Here is a 19,010-nt window from a genome sequence, read left to right on the forward strand (position 1 = left end):
CCCTATATAAAAGACGTCCGTCTTCTCCCCATTTCCAAACGACACTTTACCAGTTTCGTGTCAAGACCTGCTCCAACGCTCCTCTCCTCCTCTTGTCTGATTTCGACGCCGTCGCCGACGCCCCGACACACATTTTTTATCCTTCAATCATTTGGGTGGACTTGTCCGTCTTTTAAGTTTCAAAAATTCGTCTCGATCCGACTCAAAAGTTGTCCACGATGGCTCGCGCCCTCATCGTCGTAGCCATCATCATCGCAGCCGGTAAGTTTTTCATTCAAATTTTAAAAATTCAAATTTTAAAAAAAGTAGAAAAATTGGGTAAATTTAGTCGATGGATTTTGATTTTCTTTTGATTTGAAATTTTCGGGAATGATTTAAATCATAAAAGAAAAGGTATTAGTAGAGCCCGGGGGAAAAACTTTCTCCTAAAAGGAACCAAAAAGAAAAAAAAAGGTAATAGGAGAAGGGTGGTCGGTAGAATGATGGAAGGTACACATTATACGAGGAGAAAGTGCTTTCTCTTCTCCTCCAACCCAAATTTGTTGGTTTGTTTTTTTCTTCTTCTTCCCTTTTACCTTTTTTAGTGATTGGAGCAGATAGGGAGAGGCACACTCGACCCTCTTTTCCTTATACTCGAGGAAAAAAAAAACTCTTTTCTTTTTGGTCGATAATCATCGACCTGTTACCTATACACTCGTGTGCCATCGAGTCCAAATTTTTTTCCTTTTAGTTTTTATAAAAGCCTCCGGACTCTTGACACTTTCACCTGAGGGTCTAGTTAAGTTTTTCTCTCTTTCTCTTTTTTTACCTGAACCCTGGAAAACACCCTTCACCAAAGGCCTAGAAACCTGTTTTTTTTTTCTCCTCAACAACTCCCGAGTCTGTAATTTGATTTCGTTTTGGGGGTACAAACGCCAACAACTTTCTCCATTCTTCCGCTCTTTTTTATTTCCAGCTTTCACCTTTTGGGGGATAGATGTGGTTGACGTGACTGAGAGTTTTGAACGTTTTTCTTTTTCTTTTCTGATCAGCTTCGGCTCAAAACATTCGGAGCGACACGTTCGTTTGCCCCAAGGAAAACGGATTCTTCGCTCACGACATTTCGTGCGACAAGTACTGGAAGTGCGTGGAGGGCGTGGCGACGCTCGAACTCTGCGGCAACGGATTGGCTTTCGACGACACCGACCTCAAGAACCAGCGTGAAAACTGCGACTACATCTACAACGTCGAGTGTGGAGATCGTCTAGAAGTTGGTGAGTCCGTCCCCCTTCTCACTTGATCGATTTGAATAATATCAAGATTTAATTATTGACGTTTAATCTGACAGAGGCCCCAATCAGCACCAGGAATTGCCCGAGCTTGCACGGAGTCTTCCCCGATGAGACCAAGTGCGACGTCTTCTGGAGCTGCTGGAACGGCGAGGCCAGCCGCTACCAGTGCGCCCCTGGCTTGGCTTACAGCCGGGAAAGCCGCGTGTGCACCTGGGCCGATCAGGTCCCCACCTGCAGACAAGAGGGTATATTTAAATTAATTTCATTCCAATCCCAATTGGAAACTATAAGAAAAGATTTGAATTAATTGTCCACAGAAGTTGGAAGTGGATTCGTTTGCCCGGCCACTGGTGACGTCGCCACCGGAGCCTTCAGCCGTCACGCCCATCCCGACGACTGCCGCCAGTATTACGTTTGCATGAACGGTAATGCCCGCGAGTACGGATGCCCGCTCGGCACCGTCTTCAAGATCGGACTCGACGACCAGTCCGGTTTCTGCGCTGATCCCGAAGAAGTCGATGGATGGTAAGTGGCTCCCTTCAATTCAATTTAAATTTGATTTTATTACTGCACAGCAGCGCACAGCCAAATCTTCTTTGATATTTGGTTTTCTCTCTCTTTCAACCAAATTAAATTTCGCATGTCCTTCAGAGAGCTCTTGACTCGAATTCCAACGAATCAATGACCAGACATTCAAAATTTAAAAAAACTTCACGACAATTATTTTTTTATTTCATCATTTTGGCTTTTGCATGTCGACCTGACGAGTTAAAAAAAAACAAAAATTCAAAAAAGCATGAAATTGAACACAAAAAAAGAAAAAAATAACACCACACGCTAATAATCCATTAAACCATTTGAAACCCGATAAATCCCACCCCGATCCGTCTCTCTCTCTCTACGTATCTATAGTGCCGACTACTACGGAACTCTCGACCTGGACGGTCTGCGCAACACGGAAGTCCAGGCCGGTTTGGCACCTGAGGCCGCACCTGTCAAAGTGGCCCCCAAGAAGCCCGTCACCAGTCGCCCAGCTTTCCGCCCTCGCCCCGTCACCGAAGTTCTCGTGGTTGAGGAAGAGTCCCTCACTGCTGTTTAAACAAAACAAGCAGAACCCAAAAATCCCAGAACTTTTATTTTCCTTTCTACTTTTTTTTTCGATGCACTTCTATAATCTCGTGCCAATCTTCTTTCTCTCTCTCTCACTCCCGACAACTGCAACCAAATCAACACTAATGACGCATGCGTCAATCCAAAAAAAAAGAAAAAGAGAAAACGAGACGAAAAGCCAAAATATTATTTCGCACTTTTGCACCCCATATATGCAAATGATTATTTTTTTATTGGGGTGGGGAAAAGAAGGAAAAGTAACAAAACGTGTTGATTGATTTTCTCTTTTTTATTTTTTTTTTCTCTCTCCATCTTTTTTACGTTTTCCTCTTTTATAGCCAAGACTACTATGCGGATAGCGGCTTAGACATCAAGCAGCTCAGCAAATTGGGTTTTTAAAAAGAGAAATCACGTTTATAAACACATCGAGCAGCAGTTTCTCCAATCATGTTTTGTGTGTCTCCTCCGCTCAAAAAAAAAAAAAGAAAAATCCCTTTTCCAACATTTCCCTTCCAAAAAGAAAAGATGAAGAACGGGCTTCTCACCAACAATCCTTCCCATGAAAAATCCATTTCACTCTTTTAATCACCACTCAACTGATGATGGAAACGTTTTACTCGTCGTCAGCCTTTGATCCTTAATCCCAATTTTTGAATTCCCCTAAAACCCCAAAAAACTGTACTACTCTTGTATACAGCCGCGTGTAAATACAAAAGACTGCCGTATACAAACATTTGGCCAATCGAGTTGAATTCATTTCTTTTTTTTTAACTACTATACTACGGAAATATATTTTCTATTGAATTAACTATTGGAAGACTTTAGTGATTCTAGTGATTAGTTAATCTTCTAGCCCATTCTAGTAATTGTCAAGGTAGGAATATATTAAAACCATATAGAACCTTGTTTTCAGAGAATAGGAATCAGATTATTTGACAATTTCTTCAAGTAATATATTGTGAATATTTAGTTCCACTCAGACATTCAAGAAAGAAAGATAGTAGTTTTGTGTTCAAATTCAACATGATTTTAAAAATCCAAAACTTGCATTAATTGTCTAGTTAGAAATGTTACCGCTAGATGCGTTTCTAACAGGGTTGCGTCATGCGTGGAAAAAGCTTCTGCTGGATACCTGGAGGCTGCAGTTTTTTTTTTTTTTTTTTTTTCACTGGCTCAGAGAACAATATAAAAAAGAAAAGCAAGAAGTAGTAACAACAGTACCTTGAGATGAATCAGTTAGTTCTGCCATCGCCGAGATCATTTCTAAACCAAATTGCTAATAAAAAATGGGAGTGTTTTGATGAGTGAAGAGCAGTTTTCAGCCGCGAATGCAGTCGTGTCGATATCTACACCATCTACACCAGTTCATCAAAAGAAGATGTTGTGTCATTTTTCGAATCCGTTTTTGGCAGTCCAACAAAGAGCAAGAAAAACAAGAAAAGGTAAAGTCTTTCACTAGAGTCAAAGCGAATTCAACTAGTCCTAACGTGAGGAGCATTGCAATTTTAAGCACCCCAGTTAAACTATTCAAATCTTTCTTCGATAGTTGATGTCTGATGTCACTGAAGTCTCAGAAACTGAAGTATTATTATGAAATATCTTCCTTGACACCAGAGATTCCACAAGTGTCTTGGTAGATAATGCATGCTGTCGACCATCGTGGTTAGTGCTTATTGTGAAAACAAGTTGTTCTGTGCTAGAATAGAGTTTATGTTGGCTGCATTGGGGTGACCTCTGAGATTAAATGATACATCCAAGATCCAGCCTCTTCTGTTGAACCCCTAGCTCCTCAGTCTCGCCGACAATCAATAATGCAATGCCTATGCCCCGCTATGCCCATTAAACATCGCTGCCTTCAAGTTGGTGACGTAGTGGCTTGTCATCATTGTTTGAAAACCACGTGTTTTTATTTTGTTTTATCTTCCCTTTATCATTTATGGTCTTGAGTTAATTATAGGATTCTGTTAGTTAAACGTGTACGAGCACAAATTTTAAATCGATTTTCCGGGGAAATGTTTCGTTAATTAAATGATTAAGTAGTTCCGAAAGGTGACTAGTATCATATTATGAGAAAACGACCTTGAAATAAATGGTGATTATTTAAAAAGCTAATTGCTTGGAATTTTCATATGGAGGCGAGATTAGAGTTTGTTACTATTGCTCAATCAACAATTAAACAAATAATAGGAAATTTAAAACCATTTTCTGTATATTTGAGTAAAATAATCGGTCAGTATAATTTCCTTTGAATTTGGTTCAAGGTCACGATAAACATTACGTAAAACTGTCAATGCAGTGTTGTAGAGGTTGCGTGAGAACTACACGTCACACGTGTTACATTATCAAGCAGGTACAATAGCCGCAAGGCTCAGCCATTTGGTATTCATTTTGATTTTTGGTTTTTGTAGACCCATCCCCAGCAACGTCAACCTAAAGAAGGAAAGGCCAGTTTGCATTTCAATCGAAGGTCATGGAGATCATTACGTAAAACTGTCAATGCGGTGGTGTAGAGGTTGGGTGAGGACGACACGTGTAACATCATTATCAAGTAGGTAAAATAGCCGCAAGGCTTGAGTTGAGAGTTATGGGTGAGAAAAAGTCGTATAAAAGGAGAGAGAAAAGGCGTTTGAAATCAGTCGAGTGAGCATCTCCGACACGGCAACAACTGCTGTGCACCGTCTGTCACCAACTGCATTCTTAATCGTATCATCAATTCGCAATCATGGGTAAATATTCTGTTTAGTTTTACATGAAGTTGTGTATGAATTTCTATTTTTCTGTTTGTTAATATTCAGTAATTGTTAAATAATAATGTTCAAATAAATTACTGTCTAGTAAACTATGGTGTCGTGCTGCTGTTGGGTGTCGTATCGTTGATGGCTGGGTCGACCACCGGTGTACCAATGTCTCCGGGGTATGGCGGATACCAAAGCACAACTAACGCTGCTCCAGCTTACTACACCGAGGCTCCCAAGTACTACACTACCAAGGCACCGGACTACTACACGACTACGTATGCTGCCCCAGCCTATTACACCGAGGCTCCCAAGTATTACTCAGCTCCTAGCTACTACACAGAGGTTCCAACTTATTACACCACTAAAGCGGCTGAATACTACACCGAGCTGCCCAAGTACTACACCACCAAGGCTCCAGAGTATTACACCTCAACTTATGCTGCCCCGAGCTACTACACCGAAGCCCCGAAGTATTACTCTGCCCCGATCTACATCACTAAAGAGCCCGAGTACTACACCAAGGCTCCGGAGTACTATACGACTACGTATGCTGCTCCAAGCTACTACACCGAGGCTCCTAAGTACTACACCACCAAGTCACCGGAGTACTACCCGACTACGTATGCGCCAACTTACTACACCGATGCTCCAAAGGACTACTCTGCACCCAGCTACTACACCGAGGCTCCAGTTTACTACACCACAGCTTACGCTCCATCTAGCTACTACACCGAGGCTACCAAGTACTACACCGAAAAGGCCGAATATTACACAACCACGTACGCTGCCCCAGTCTACTACACCGAGGAACCCAAGTATTACTCTGCTCCAAGCTACTACCAAACCGAGGCTCCCGTTTACTACACCAAGGCCTCCGAGTATTACACTACCACCTACGCTGCCCCCACCTACTACACTGAAGCTCCTAAGTACTACACTACCAAGGCACCTGAGTATTATACCACTACTTACGCTGCTCCGTCTTACTAAACAGAAGCTCCGAAGTATTACTCTTCGCCGAGTTACTACACCACTAAGGCCCTTGAATATTACACCACAACCTACGCTTCTCCAGTTTACCGCAGGGAAGCTCCTTAATACTAGAGCCGATTTAATTTGATCAATTATCTTAAAATTTGTCGTTCATATCTTAATAGTTACTAGTCAATGGGAATTAATTGTTGATCTTTAATGAGAAAATAAAATTTTTAATGCGGGTAATAATCTTTATGTGTTCTCTTGCTACCTCCAAGCCTTTTGACAATGCGACGTACTCTAATTTTTGTTGGCTCTATCCTGCTTCATATGTTGGAGTTGATTATTACTCTAATCGATCTGCATTTCGATCATACTCTGGTGCTTGTACTAACTTCATTTCCAGGACAAGTTACGGGATAAGCGTAATGTTTAGTGTTGACTAAATTTTTTCAATTCAGCAGAAGTAAGTTTTTTTAACTTGAATTAATTGAACAAATATGTTCATGGCAAATAATTTGTTGTTAAATTTATATTTATACTAGCATCAAAATCGATGAAATTCATACGTTTAAGAATTTTTTTCAAATTGACGGTCATTCCCAGCACTATGTAAGAACAATATTTAGAAGCTAAAATGTTGTATGGCGGTAGATGATTGCAATTTCTTGAATGTGCAGCGAGCACGAAGTAATCACAGTCCGTAAATGTAAATCGCTATACTTTGCCAACTTAGAAGTGCAATCAAGAAAAGTCAGAAGGTGACACTGCCCTAACTGTGCCCAGGGTGATTACTTGGCCAGTGAAGAAGAGAGAAGTACGAGGCCAGTTTTACTGGGAAGATAGTCATAGTAGGCTTCCGGGTTAGACTCATGACCCTCCAAAAGCTTACATAAGATCATGCGCCCTTTCAAGTCACCGTTCGACCAGAGCCCTCCCTTCCTCCTGGTTGTCACAGCGGGTGAGTGACCACCGGCGGGCGTTGGTTAGTTAGGGAAACGGGGCCACAGAAAAGAAGGGAGCCCAGGTATGCACTTTTAATTTATCTAAATCTACACAAATTATCAGTCTTCAATTCCAGCAATCTCTTGTCGGTTTCCAAACAACTATAACAGTGGCGAAGAGGGATTAACCTGAAAGGAGAGTAAATTTAGATATAATTTTTAAAACATATGTGACAGAAAGAAATACCTAAAATCTATCAACCTTACATTGTCCTAATTAAGAACAAAGTGTTGGTCACCATAAAATCTTGAGTAACAACATTTTCTTGCTGTTGTCTGCAAAACTGATAGCAACAAAGAATGGCAAGGGCATCAATATCTTGAACATTTACAACTTGAACTTGATAGGAAAAAGTTAATGTGAACATTATTTAAAGCCTTAAAGAACACAGTAATAAAAAATACTTTTGGTAAAATAACTACCTTGCCACAAAAATTATTTTGCTGAAGACATATAGGTTGTGAGCTTGCATATTTATTGGGTTAGACCATTTCATTTCTATTGTCACGAGCACCTAGTTGAGTAGTTGGCCAGGTACATGAAAACTTCAGCTGAAATTATCTGAAAACATTTAGTCAAGAATGCAGTAAGAATCATTAGCTAAAGATTTTTTCATCTATTACTTAAAAACAGTTTACTTGTTTGATATCCGATCTCCGCTGTTAAACTTTTTAAGTAACTTATGACGACGTCTAATGTGTAATACATAGTGTAATGTCATGTCTATGACTGACTGACAGTGCAACTAACTTAAGATTCAAAACGCATTACTAGATGTCGCCAGTGTCGCCCATGTTGTTCTGACGTCGTGAAACGAGGAGAAAAGGGCGAAACAAATTGTTTCTAATTTATACTTATATTCCTGTGATTTCAAATACCAAATTGAACTTCGTATCATATGTAGGTTTATCTTGACCTAGTTTCCTTATTTTAATGCTGTACCAACTTATTTCTTCAAAATTCTAGATGCATACAGTCAGTCATTCAGTTGACTTAGCGCTCAGTCGATTTCCATCCATTAGGCCCATCATGCTGTCAAAAGCCTAAAACTCATGGTTGAAGTCAACATGAAGTGGAATACAAATGTGCCGAGATAAGGTATTTCCCCATTACTGCTACCAGACCATTACAATTCAGATTTTCATATAACGCATTGGTATTCTTGCTCATGAACCATAGGATCTTTTCTGAATCTCGCACTTTTGGTGGCGTACCCTGCAACAGCATGTTTTTTGTTATGGCTGTTTCTACTTCTGTTTAGAAGGCAACCGAGCTGAAGGATAGGTAGAGTTTTATTTCTCATAGGTAAATTTGTGTAAATTTGTAAATAATGTAGAGAATTTCCTTGTCCCATTTCCACTTAGAGTTTCAGAGACATGAAGAGTGTGAAGTGAGACCTGCCATGTGTATGTTCATGTACCAGATCTGCTTGATGAAAGTTGAATGCCTTACTAAATTCATCACCCATATGATAAAGGTAAGCAACAATTCCACCCATCATTACGCTACTGCAATACTTCATGACACTTTCTTTAGCATCAGGAAATTTATCTCATCATGTGGAGTAATGCTGTTGGTTGCTGTGAATTCCATTTTTACGGTTTTTTTATCATGAACATTTCAGTGTGTTTCTTAGAAAAGGTAAAGATTGATATGCTTTATTCATTGTTATATTTTCATTAATGTATAACATTCGTTTTTACAGAGCACGCAGTTTCTTAATGGAATCGTGCTGTCCTGGCACGGTCGCACGGAGATTCTCGTGCAAATGCTGACCTTTGTCCATGACGGAAGAAGGACTTCCACCAACATCCCTATCTTCGCGACGCACGCTCATCTAGCTTCACTGCTTCTAAACACTATTTGTTGTACTGGCGAATTGGCGAGTTTCTGGACCACTTCAGTGATCGCTTCCGTCCGCTGTTACACACAGTCACTCACCACGGGATTATGCCCAGGTACCCAACAATTGACTTTTTTTCGTAGGTTATCTACCAATAGTCTAGTTGCGTTAGACTCTGTCTTTGTAATAGTTTCCAAAATCAGGCCCTTCTTACGCGCCAACGAAGTTTTACTTGGACGTTTCTTTTTTCTAACGCTAGATGGCTTTTTGATAATTTGCAGCTGTCAAACAGTCAGTTTCACTTACTTTGAACATCTCTTTTTACATTTATTGGCAGTTATTTTGTTGAAATATTTAGTGATAACTGACGATTACTATTCCAGCAACAATTTCACTTGTTAAATTTTCGATAATTGCTTTTTTTTTCTACTTCCGGTTTGCTCGTTTCAGTCTGTAGTTCAGTAAATATTCATTTGAGGAGCAAAAGAACCACATATTCGTGATCCTCGTCAAATTTGTGGTAAAGTTCATGAAATCTTTTTTACGTATTCGTACTTCCGGTTTCGAAAATTTTCCTGAACTAGTTCAGGAAAATTCTCGATTTTGGCCAAATTTTGGATTTCGTTTTAATCACATCTAATCGACCTCAAATTTCATGGAGATCACGAATATGTGGTTTAATTTGATGTCAGCTCAATGGTTGAGGCGCTGTGGTTACTTCCGGTATACTTCCGGAATTTTAAATAGCAACTTTAAATCTTTGAGCTAAAAAACATGATTATTGTTTCTATCTGTATTATGTAACTTTTAATGGCATGTCACTTAATCAGAATTATTTTTTCTTTATTCAGATAATGCAGAGGAGACGTCGAGAAGATGAATTTTCTCATCTTTAACAATCGTCACCGGTCTCCATCGGATGTTGCCCCTGCTCCTGGTGAGAACGAAACTCGGTGGAATCGCGACCGACACCGAGACTCGTCAGCAACGTGGATCATCGTATTGTTGGTATTATTGCGTTTGTGTTAGTGTTAGTTAACCGGTTGGCTGCCACGCCTTTGTTCTCCCCTGCACGGGCCGCGCTGTTCGGTCTCGTGGGTTACAAGCCGCGGGGTCGGAAAGTCGCCAAGCCCAAAATTTGCCGCAAGGCAAGCCTGTTATAAGGCAATGCACCTTAGTCCCCCCCTTGTCAGCACGGACTTGTCAGCAATGGCAAGTCCCACTTGGTCATGGATCCTTCAGACGTGGCGGGTAGAGTAGTAGAGAGCAACCTACGGGTTGTATGGCGTGGCAGCCAACGGGTTGTTTATGTGATTGTAAAATGTGGTGGAATTGTGGGTGGAGGTGGGACAATATAACACAATTCTTTTTACAAGTTTTTTTTTTTTTCATGGTCTTTCATTTACACCAAGTCTTGTTTAGGAATTGTTTCAATATATTTCTCTCAACTTCAAAGTCTTTCATTTATACAAAGTTCATCCACTTGCCTTTTACTTATATGATTTACTAAAATCAACGGTTACAAGTTTCTTTCGTAAACTACCCTCGTAACATCGTGAAAACACAAGAACATGTCCGTATGCAGATCGATTAAGGCAATAGTCACCTCCAAAATATGAAACAGACATATCACAGCGCAGGTTACTGCCCTTGAAAAAGTCAAACACCAATAGACACCTGTCAAAATGACGACAGGCTTGAAGTTACTACCAAAAGTTTTACAAAAGAATTACCCGCATTAGAATTTTTATTTTCTCATTTAAGTTCAACCATTAATTCCCAGTGACCAATGACCATGAAGACAACCGACAAATATAAATCAAATCAAATGGAAATTTCGGCTCTAGCATTTAGGAACCTCCATGTAGCAAGTTGCGGAAGCAAGAAGTTTGTGGTGTAATACTCTGCTGCCTTGGTGGTGTAGTACTTGGGAGCCTCGGTATAGTAGCTGAGAGCAGCGCGGGTTGTAGCGTAATATGCGATCGGTGTAAAAGGCTGGGGCAGCATACGTGGTGGTGTAGTACTCCGCTCCCTTCGTGGTGTAGTACTCCGCTCCCTTCGTGGTGTAGTACTCCGCTCCCTTCGTGGTGTAGTACTCCGCTCCCTTCGTGGTGTAACTCGGGGCAACTAGGGCCTTGGTGGTGAAGCATCCGGTTGTTGCATATGTTGTGTAGTTGGACGCCGCATTGCGGTTTAGTATCCACCGTACCCACGAGACATCGGCACACTAGTGAACAACCCAAACATTAAGGATAATACAACCAACAGTAGCACGACACTATAGTTGACTAGACGGTAAAAAAATTTTGAACATCAATTTCCAATATTAAATGCCATGTTAACAAAAAAAAAATCTACGTAGTACTTCGCCGCCTCAGTTGTGGTTGTGTAGTTCGGGGCAGATTGGTACTTGTGCTGTTAGGTGAAGTACTCGACCGCTGTGGTATTGAAATAAGTTGGAGCCTCGGTGTAGTAGGCTGGGGCAGATTACTTGGTGGTGTAGTACCCGGGAACATCAGTAATGTAGTACTCAGGCGCCTTGGTGATGTAACTCGGGGCAGCGTAATTTGTAGCGTAACTCTTCAGTCTTGGTGGTGTAGCACTTGGGGGCCTCGGCGTAGTTAGTTGATGTTGCGTATCTAGACGTTGTTGTGTAGTAAGGTGGTGACGTGGTGTAGTATTCTTTCGCTGCTGTTGCTTGGTAGTCACCATGTCCAGGAGACATCGGTACACCCGTGTTCGACCCAACCATTAATTATAGAACACCAAACAGCTGCACGGCGCCATAGTTAACTGTACTATAAACGATTTGAACATTAATTATCAAATGTAAACTCATGACTACTCATATAGAATGAAAACAATACAAAATTGATTCACGACTCGAAATAAAGATGAATGTTTACCCATGATTGCGAACTGGTTGTACAATGAAGAAGGCAGTTGGTGACAAATTGTGGGCTGCAGTTGTTGCCGTGTCGGAGATACTCGCTCGACTGATCCATATCGACTTTTCTCTCGCCTTTTATACGACTTTTTCTCACCCTTCCTCTTAAGCCTTGCGGTTATTTTACCTTCTTGATAATGATGAAAAACTTCCAGTTCTCACCCAACCTCTACACCACTGCATGACACGTTTTACGTAATGATCTCCATGACCTTCGATTGAAATGCAAACTGGCCTTTCCTTCTTTAGGTTGACGTTGCTGGGGATGGGTCTACAAAAACCAAAAATCAAAATGAATACCAAATGGCTTAGCCTTGCGGCTATTGCACCTGCTTTGATAATGATGAAACACGTGCCATTCTCACCCAACCTCAGTTTTACGTAATTTTTCTCCTGACCTTCAAGCGAGAAGGACATCCTGTCTGGACAAACTGGCCGACCTGTCTACAGGTTGACTTGCATGCAAAAATCATAACGAAGATATGGAAAAATTTCAACGAATCGAAAACTCCTCACATATGTTGACTGCAAAGTTACCTCGAATATGAGTGAGGATTCCCCAGAGTCCAGCTATTATTCCAAACTGATATCAAGACGTCGCAAAAGGCGCCAACTCCATTGACCACAAGAACGAAATTCATAAACTTCGTGTTTGCAGATCTGTTGGAAAGAATAAAATGATTATTGGCTATGGATTAAAAAAGAAATAAAAATGTTTCCTATTACATATATGTTTTCATGTACAGATATGGTACACGTACAATTGTACATATACATGGCAGGTCTCACTTCACACTCTTCATGTCTTTGAAACTCTATAAGTGGAAATGGGACAAGGAAATTCTCTACATTAATAACAAATTTACCTATGAGAAATAAAGCTGTACCTATCCTTCAGCTGGGTGGCCTTCTAAACAGAAGTAGAAACAGCGCCATAACAAAAAACATGCTGTTGCAGGGTAAGCCACCAAAATTTTGAGATTCAGAAAAGATCAGATGGTTCAAGAATACCAATGTTACATGAAAATCTGAATTGTAATGGTCTAGTAGCAGTTATGGGGAAATACCTTATCTCGGCACATTTGTATTCCACTTCATGTTGACTTCAACCATGAGTTTTAGGCTTTTGACAGCATGAGGATCTAATGGATGGAAAGTGACTGAGCGCGCTTAAGTCAACTTGTTAAAGTTAAACTTATTAAAATTGAATTTTTTAAATTTGTATCAGTGTTACTAGGGCGAAAAGTCATATTTCCAACTATGAGAATTTCACGGAGAAAAGAGAAAAATGCAAAAGAGCAGCTGGTAACCCAAACGACGAAGAACTAGGCGGTTTTTTAGTGAAAATATTGAAAAGCTTCGGAACTGAATTGGAAGAGTACGTGGAATATGGCGACGACAAACACGCCCAAACTGTTCTAAGAGAAATAAAAAATACATGGGAATGTATGATTGCTTAACTATAGAAAGTAAGCGAAACTAAATAAATAACAAAAATTGGTTGGATGTTACAGGATAAGGGTAACCACTAAAATGAATGCTTCGGATATTGAATCATGAATAGTCTTTGAAGTGTACATTAACTAACCAAACTTTGGCAAAAAAATTTGATTGTATTTTAAGACGGGGAGTGAAAATGAACCAAAAGAACAACCAGGAGATTATGGCACTTCGGATATCTCATGAAACATATGGCGACAACAGTATCAAAACAATTCGCCCATAGAAGAATACAATAAGGAAAACACAGGGCCAACAGTTTAAGGCAGAAGAAAGGCATACATCAGTGCTCATTTCTCCCAATCAACACGAGTTTACTCGGAAACATTTTTTTATGCAAAAATTAATATGCGATGTGAATTTTTAAAACGAAACGAAAAAAACGGAGGAAGAAAAGTTACAAAACTGGTTTCGCTTACGACTTGTTCTTCTTACCAAGAATTTCCATTAACTCCTGGGACATGTAAAACGGCTTTTCCGGCGACCCGTCGTTCATTTCTGTATCTTGTACTGTCGATAAAAAAGAAAGAAATTGTATGAAAGAATTGAGCAATAAAGTTAACCAACAAAAAACTTACGAAAACAGATAAAGATGGTGTCGATCGCCATAGCGTAGACGCTGAAAAACAGACCGGATATGAAGTAGGCTCCCAACACGGTGGTGATAATTGGCACCATGTAGTAGTGGGTGGGCGGCAGATATTCGTTGATGTAATGAATCCGGTTGGTGAAGACATAAAAGGACAGTATGCCCACAGATGTGACAATGACGAGACGGCCGATAAACAACAGGAAATCCGTCACTTTGTCCAAGACGGCGACTCGAACGACGTTACGTAAGAGAAGCGAGAAAGCCTCCGAAGCTGATTCGCAGAAACCCGTGCCATTAATGGCGCACAGTACGTACGCGTTGCGGTTGACAAATCGCATGAATTTTTCCAACATCCTGTAAATAAATCCCAGAATGTTTTAACGATTTAGTAATTAATTTAGGGAACAAATGCTTACCAGAAACAGCATTTGCATAGACACATCATGGCACGGCTGCAGGAAGTGTCCGAGTATTCACGCACTTTTCGGTCGAGGTATTCCAGTAAAACGCGGACGGAACGAATGATGGCGATGATCAGAGAGCCAAAGGCAACGGTACCCATATGGTAGCTTTAAGCCATAAAAAAAAACATAGTTAAAAAATGAGAACCAAATAAAAAAACGAAAAATGTAAAATTACAAAATGGTCCTGAAGAAACTGTTGGTCAAGGAGTAGAATGGCACGTCGCGAGATTTGTCGAATGCCCAGTACCAGGAGGCAAAGGCGCCTGCCAGCACCATTTCAGACAAAGCAGAAACGAAGAAGAGACCCCAAAACAGACCAAAAAGGTTGTAGATCTGAAGGACAGTCACGTAAAAGTTTCCACCCGTCTCGAAGAATTTGCAAATGGCGCCAGGACATTGACCCGAACAAATTTGTTCGAAGCCGAGAGGGATGCAAGTGCCCACCGAATCCTAAATGCCAACAAATACTTATAAGGACTTGTGATTAATTTATTCCAGTCGAAATTCAACTTACAATCACTGAAGTGCAACTGCAGTTGGTTGTCGTCATGTTGTCCGGACCCACCACCTTGAACGTGGATTTACCTATCGAGGCCGCGTAGAGAGCAACTGCACCGAAATAGCCAATCACAAGCACTTGGAACACCCAAGGGAAGATGGGGAACACTAAAGTGCTCATGAGGCTAGCAACAGCCCTAAAAAAATCACAAGCAAAAGTTATTAAAAAAGACGATTAAAAAAGACATTGAACTGTTGATTCAACTTACTTGCTGGCGTGGCCGATGAGGGCAATGGCAATTCGAATTCGGTTGCGCAAAAAGATTAGCATCAACACAATGACAACCATTGAAATGCCTAAGATTATGACAAATGCCAGCCATGTTTCCTTCAATTCCAAGTAGGTACCCAGGTTTGTGGTGAATGCGATTTGGGCCAGCGTTTGATTATTGCCTCCCGGGAATTCCTTTAGCTCGGTGTACCGCGTAAAGCAATACCAGAATCCTAAAAAAAACAACCAAACGAATCGATTAATAAGGCACGGTTTTAAAAAACGATAGAAATTAGAACTTACCAAATCCCTGAAGAGCTAGAATGGCCAAAATTGACAACCAGACCATAAATCCAGCCGCGAATCTCATCAAAACAATCCAGAAGAGAGATATTATCATAGAGACGGCCAGTCCGATCAATATAATCCACCATGTCTCGGAATAGTCTTGAAAAATCCGATCGAATGTCTGCGAAGAAAAATTTAAACAATTAGGGAAAGCAAAAGGAATGTGCAGAATAAGGAATTCTACTTTTAATTCAAGACGAAGATAAACGAATAGCACAGAATCAAAGCGAAGGCACATCCGACAAAAATAATAAAATAAAAAAAGCCAATGTTTTTCTTTTTACCTGTCCAGCACTCAAAAGCTGCGCTAAGAATATGGTGCCGTTGACTATATCTTCTATCGGGATTGGAACCTCACGGACAGCAGGATTCGAAAAGATTATAGAATCTGTGGTCATGTTGGTAAGCGAAGGAATACATCTGCCGGCGACTGTCAAGTTAGAAAATAACAGTGGGACACAAAGATACAGTCTTGGTTAGAAAAAAGCCGTGTGAAAAGCAACTAATAGTTTTATGAGCTGGGAAGCAGTCATTCAATAACATTTGATCAGGGAGAATAGTCGCAGTTTCGTCTAAAGCAGCGCAGTGCCCAAAGATTAAATAGTGAATTAGTACGCAGAAAGGTATAGTGAAACTATCCATGGAAGGATGAAAGATTTTTACTGCAAACCTTGGTCAAATCAAGAAGAGTGACCACAGCTTGGTCCACCATATCTTCCTTTCCTTTCAATGCAAGCGGCATTTGAATTTTGGCACGGGGTGCAGCCTTCTTCAAATCGACCGTCAGAATTGGCAGACAGTGCCCAGCAACTATTTTTACACAAACCGTTTTACATAGGGTCGTTTAGGAAGGGAAATGGGCGTGACTCCAAACAGAAACAAGGATTTTGTTTCCCCCCAACTAAATATTATTTTTACGTTTCAAGACTTTTATACCAACCAAAGGAACTTACTCGGCTCGCTTTGAAGGTAATAACTGGCGCACAATCCTTGATCCACGAGTTGTTTCACGCTAAACTGACTGAGAGTCACGTTCTCTTTGCATTTCAATTTGGGTTTGATCAGCTCATCTCCTTTTTCGGCAGCTGAAGCAATGGCTAAAAAGTTTTCAGTTGGACACGACTTGACACAGACCTACAGGGAGACAAATCGATAGCTAGTTAAATAAAGAGAAACAGACTATATTTGTAAGCTTTCCATATACTTGCGGAGTGGGACATCCGGTTATGAAGATGGAGGGGTCGGCGCATCGAGTGAGATCAAAATAGAATAGGTTGGGCTTATCCTTCACTGTCTCATCGACACCGCAAATTTTTCCATTGCTATCAGTAGGATGGAGGAGGCGTTGCGGATCGCCCAGTGTGAATCCTGACAACCAAGAAAAAAGAATATCGATCAGGACCAACACACAGGAGACAAAAGAAGCAACAACAACAACAACAATAGTATCTGATTTTCTGGGTAAAAAGTAGACCGGATTACCGGATGACGTGATAGGACTTTGAAATTTTCATAGGTTACTTTTAAATGTGTTCCACATCTATCGGATTTTTTTTATTTTCCTTACCGTAGAATCCAATGATGCCCCAACCGACCAAGAAAGCAATGAAGATTATAAGACAGAAAATGTCTGTGCAGGATCGGTTTTTGACAGGTCCCCGATGGACCATGCCGGATTGGTCCTCTACAGAAAAATGGCAAGAAAAAATAAACATTGATCAACGAAAAAGTTATTTGGCAAAAACATAAAAAATAATGCTGGCATCTGTTTCCATATTATTCCTTGCCCGGAGGAGATTAGAAGAAAACAAGATTCTGGGTGTGTATCGATCGTTCGTCTCTCTCTATAACGCCCCAAACTCAAGGACCCATGTAACTTGATGAAAAAGAAAAGGTCCTCTTCCTTCTTTCTTTCTTTATAAGAAGAAAATGCGAGTCCAATTAGCTCTAGTCAGTAAAATCGATACAAAAAAAGTTGCCCTTTTTTCTACTTTGAAAAGGAAATCGTAAAAAATAAAAAGGGGCGAGATGGAATCTCTGCGAAGAGAGTATGGCAGTCTCAGCTTTCCTATTTCTTCCGGTTATTTGTGTGTCTGAAAATGCCTTTGTATAGCGCGTGCCGTCATTTCCGCTCGGCGGACAACGGGAAAAGAGAAGAAAGGAATCTCAAATTAAAATAAAAGTCTCTCTGCCCCATTTCCCTAAAGAAATCTACGTCTTGTTCTAGGTCGTAAAGCGTGGCCGAAATAAAGAAAGAAGAGTCTTTTTGCGAACAAGTTCGTGTTGCCCAAAGGAATACGAGTGGGTGGAATATACATTGCAACTGACATACTTTGGTGTGTGTCGTCTCTCGTGGGATTTATTCAGAACGTTTGTACTTACCAACTTTAGTCATTGAAGCGGATGTTGGCGGTGCAGCTGTACTTGTGTGGAATTTAAACCGATCACCAACTATTACTCATCACTCAACAAGCACGTCCCAGACTCTCTAGCAGCAGATGGCAATGATTAATTGCGACCACAAAGTTGAGCCTGCCTAATTGAAAACCACAAGCACAACTTCTGTTCAACTGGAACTCTCCAAACTTTAATCAAATAACTTTACTTTCAACTGCCTTTATTTCAATGAGTCGTCTGCACTAGAATTGTTCGTTAAATGTTGTCTGAAATTCCTAAACTTATCTCTGTACACAAACACACCGACTTGCACAGGTCTTTCTCGCTCGTGTGTTGGAAAACAACTGTGAGCCAACGTTGTGATGCCTCAAGGCTAGATACGGCTACCGACCACTGCGACACTAGCGTCAAACATGCAAAACTTTTTTGAGGGGACGGGGAAAAACACAAAATTATTTTTACAATCGTCTTTTTTTTATTTCCAGGAAGGAAGTTGTGATTTAGAAACTTTAAATGTTTCAATTTTTCACGGTCTATTGAGCAAAAGTTTATTGCTGCAAACTTTGGGATGAAAACTTTCACCAAAATCCCCGTTTGCAAACTTTGCCAAACATCTTTTTTCGCGAATGATTTACACACACAGACTTTGATCAAATTGATTACGTTTTTACGAACGAGTTTGATATTTCACAATGTGCCACCCAACGTTGGCACGTGCTTCAACAACTGGGAATGAAAAACAAAATCTCGAATGATTTCCATTTGCAGTGCCAATATTCAAATGACGTCTGGTTTTGTTGTTGTTGTGCAATCGTGCTGGCGACGAAGGAAACTCTAGACGCAATGAATTGAATGGCGTCATATTCCTTAGGACTAGATGTCGGTACTTTTTCCCCGGCATGAAGTTTTTTATTGCTGTACTTACAAAGCCCATAAAACATGTGTGTGTGTGTACGCCATGATGCCCTTATCGTTGGTTTTGCAATGTTTGGAACCGGGACATGTAGGACGAGGGGCTTTTGGATATGAATGTTATTAGATATGTTATTAG

At 40.6% G+C, this 19,010-nt stretch overlaps 3 protein-coding genes and 3 long non-coding RNA genes across 9 annotated transcripts; 3 read left to right on the forward strand and 3 right to left on the reverse strand.

Annotated features, from left to right (window-relative positions):
- Window positions 1–19: 19 nt before the first annotated feature.
- LOC124315527 (protein obstructor-E-like) lies at window positions 20–2,900 on the forward strand. Of its 2 annotated transcripts, none has more exons than XM_046781264.1 (5): window positions 20–261; window positions 1,032–1,253; window positions 1,328–1,516; window positions 1,589–1,796; window positions 2,184–2,900. In XM_046781264.1, exons 1-5 carry the CDS (start codon window positions 219–221, stop codon window positions 2,368–2,370), a joined length of 849 nt encoding a protein of 282 aa, XP_046637220.1. In that variant the 5' UTR covers window positions 20–218; the 3' UTR covers window positions 2,371–2,900. The 2 variants fall into 2 exon arrangements, with proteins under 2 accessions (XP_046637220.1, XP_046637222.1); XM_046781266.1 differs by having other exon boundaries at window positions 2,720–2,900.
- A 2,153-nt stretch (window positions 2,901–5,053) lies between these two features.
- Window positions 5,054–6,283, forward strand: LOC124316008 (extensin-2-like). The gene is made up of 4 exons (XM_046781741.1): window positions 5,054–5,107; window positions 5,217–5,664; window positions 5,791–5,934; window positions 6,277–6,283. Exons 1-4 carry the CDS (start codon window positions 5,104–5,106, stop codon window positions 6,281–6,283), a joined length of 603 nt encoding a protein of 200 aa, XP_046637697.1. The 5' UTR covers window positions 5,054–5,103.
- A 330-nt stretch (window positions 6,284–6,613) lies between these two features.
- Window positions 6,614–7,396, reverse strand: LOC124315745. The gene is made up of 2 exons (XR_006911630.1): window positions 7,286–7,396; window positions 6,614–7,227 (listed from the first exon to the last, which is right to left on the reverse strand). It is a non-coding gene; the product is annotated as an uncharacterized LOC124315745 (long non-coding RNA).
- A 775-nt stretch (window positions 7,397–8,171) lies between these two features.
- LOC124315763 lies at window positions 8,172–8,678 on the forward strand. Its single transcript, XR_006911648.1, has 4 exons — window positions 8,172–8,197; window positions 8,279–8,383; window positions 8,464–8,576; window positions 8,636–8,678. It is a non-coding gene; the product is annotated as an uncharacterized LOC124315763 (long non-coding RNA).
- Window positions 8,679–10,671: 1,993 nt separating this feature from the next.
- Window positions 10,672–11,721, reverse strand: LOC124315810. 2 transcript variants are annotated; one of them, XR_006911705.1, is made up of 2 exons: window positions 11,308–11,721; window positions 10,672–11,230 (listed from the first exon to the last, which is right to left on the reverse strand). It is a non-coding gene; the product is annotated as an uncharacterized LOC124315810 (long non-coding RNA). The 2 variants fall into 2 exon arrangements; XR_006911706.1 differs by having other exon boundaries at window positions 11,301–11,326.
- Window positions 11,722–13,483: 1,762 nt separating this feature from the next.
- Window positions 13,484–18,316, reverse strand: LOC124315173 (choline transporter-like protein 2). Of its 2 annotated transcripts, none has more exons than XM_046780653.1 (12): window positions 17,945–18,316; window positions 17,130–17,246; window positions 16,767–16,930; window positions 16,516–16,696; window positions 15,847–15,992; window positions 15,518–15,683; window positions 15,213–15,447; window positions 14,960–15,140; window positions 14,621–14,895; window positions 14,398–14,550; window positions 13,968–14,335; window positions 13,484–13,899 (listed from the first exon to the last, which is right to left on the reverse strand). In XM_046780653.1, the coding sequence occupies exons 1-12, from the start codon at window positions 17,955–17,957 to the stop codon at window positions 13,805–13,807; spliced, it is 2,094 nt and encodes a 697-aa protein (XP_046636609.1). In that variant the 5' UTR covers window positions 17,958–18,316; the 3' UTR covers window positions 13,484–13,804. The 2 variants fall into 2 exon arrangements, with proteins under 2 accessions (XP_046636609.1, XP_046636610.1); XM_046780654.1 differs by lacking the exon at window positions 15,847–15,992 and adding an exon at window positions 16,233–16,372.
- Window positions 18,317–19,010: the final 694 nt, after the last annotated feature.

The sequence above is a fragment of the Daphnia pulicaria genome, chromosome 11, assembly GCF_021234035.1.
Source record: "Daphnia pulicaria isolate SC F1-1A chromosome 11, SC_F0-13Bv2, whole genome shotgun sequence".
Classification (NCBI taxonomy): Eukaryota; Metazoa; Arthropoda; class Branchiopoda; order Diplostraca; family Daphniidae; genus Daphnia; species Daphnia pulicaria.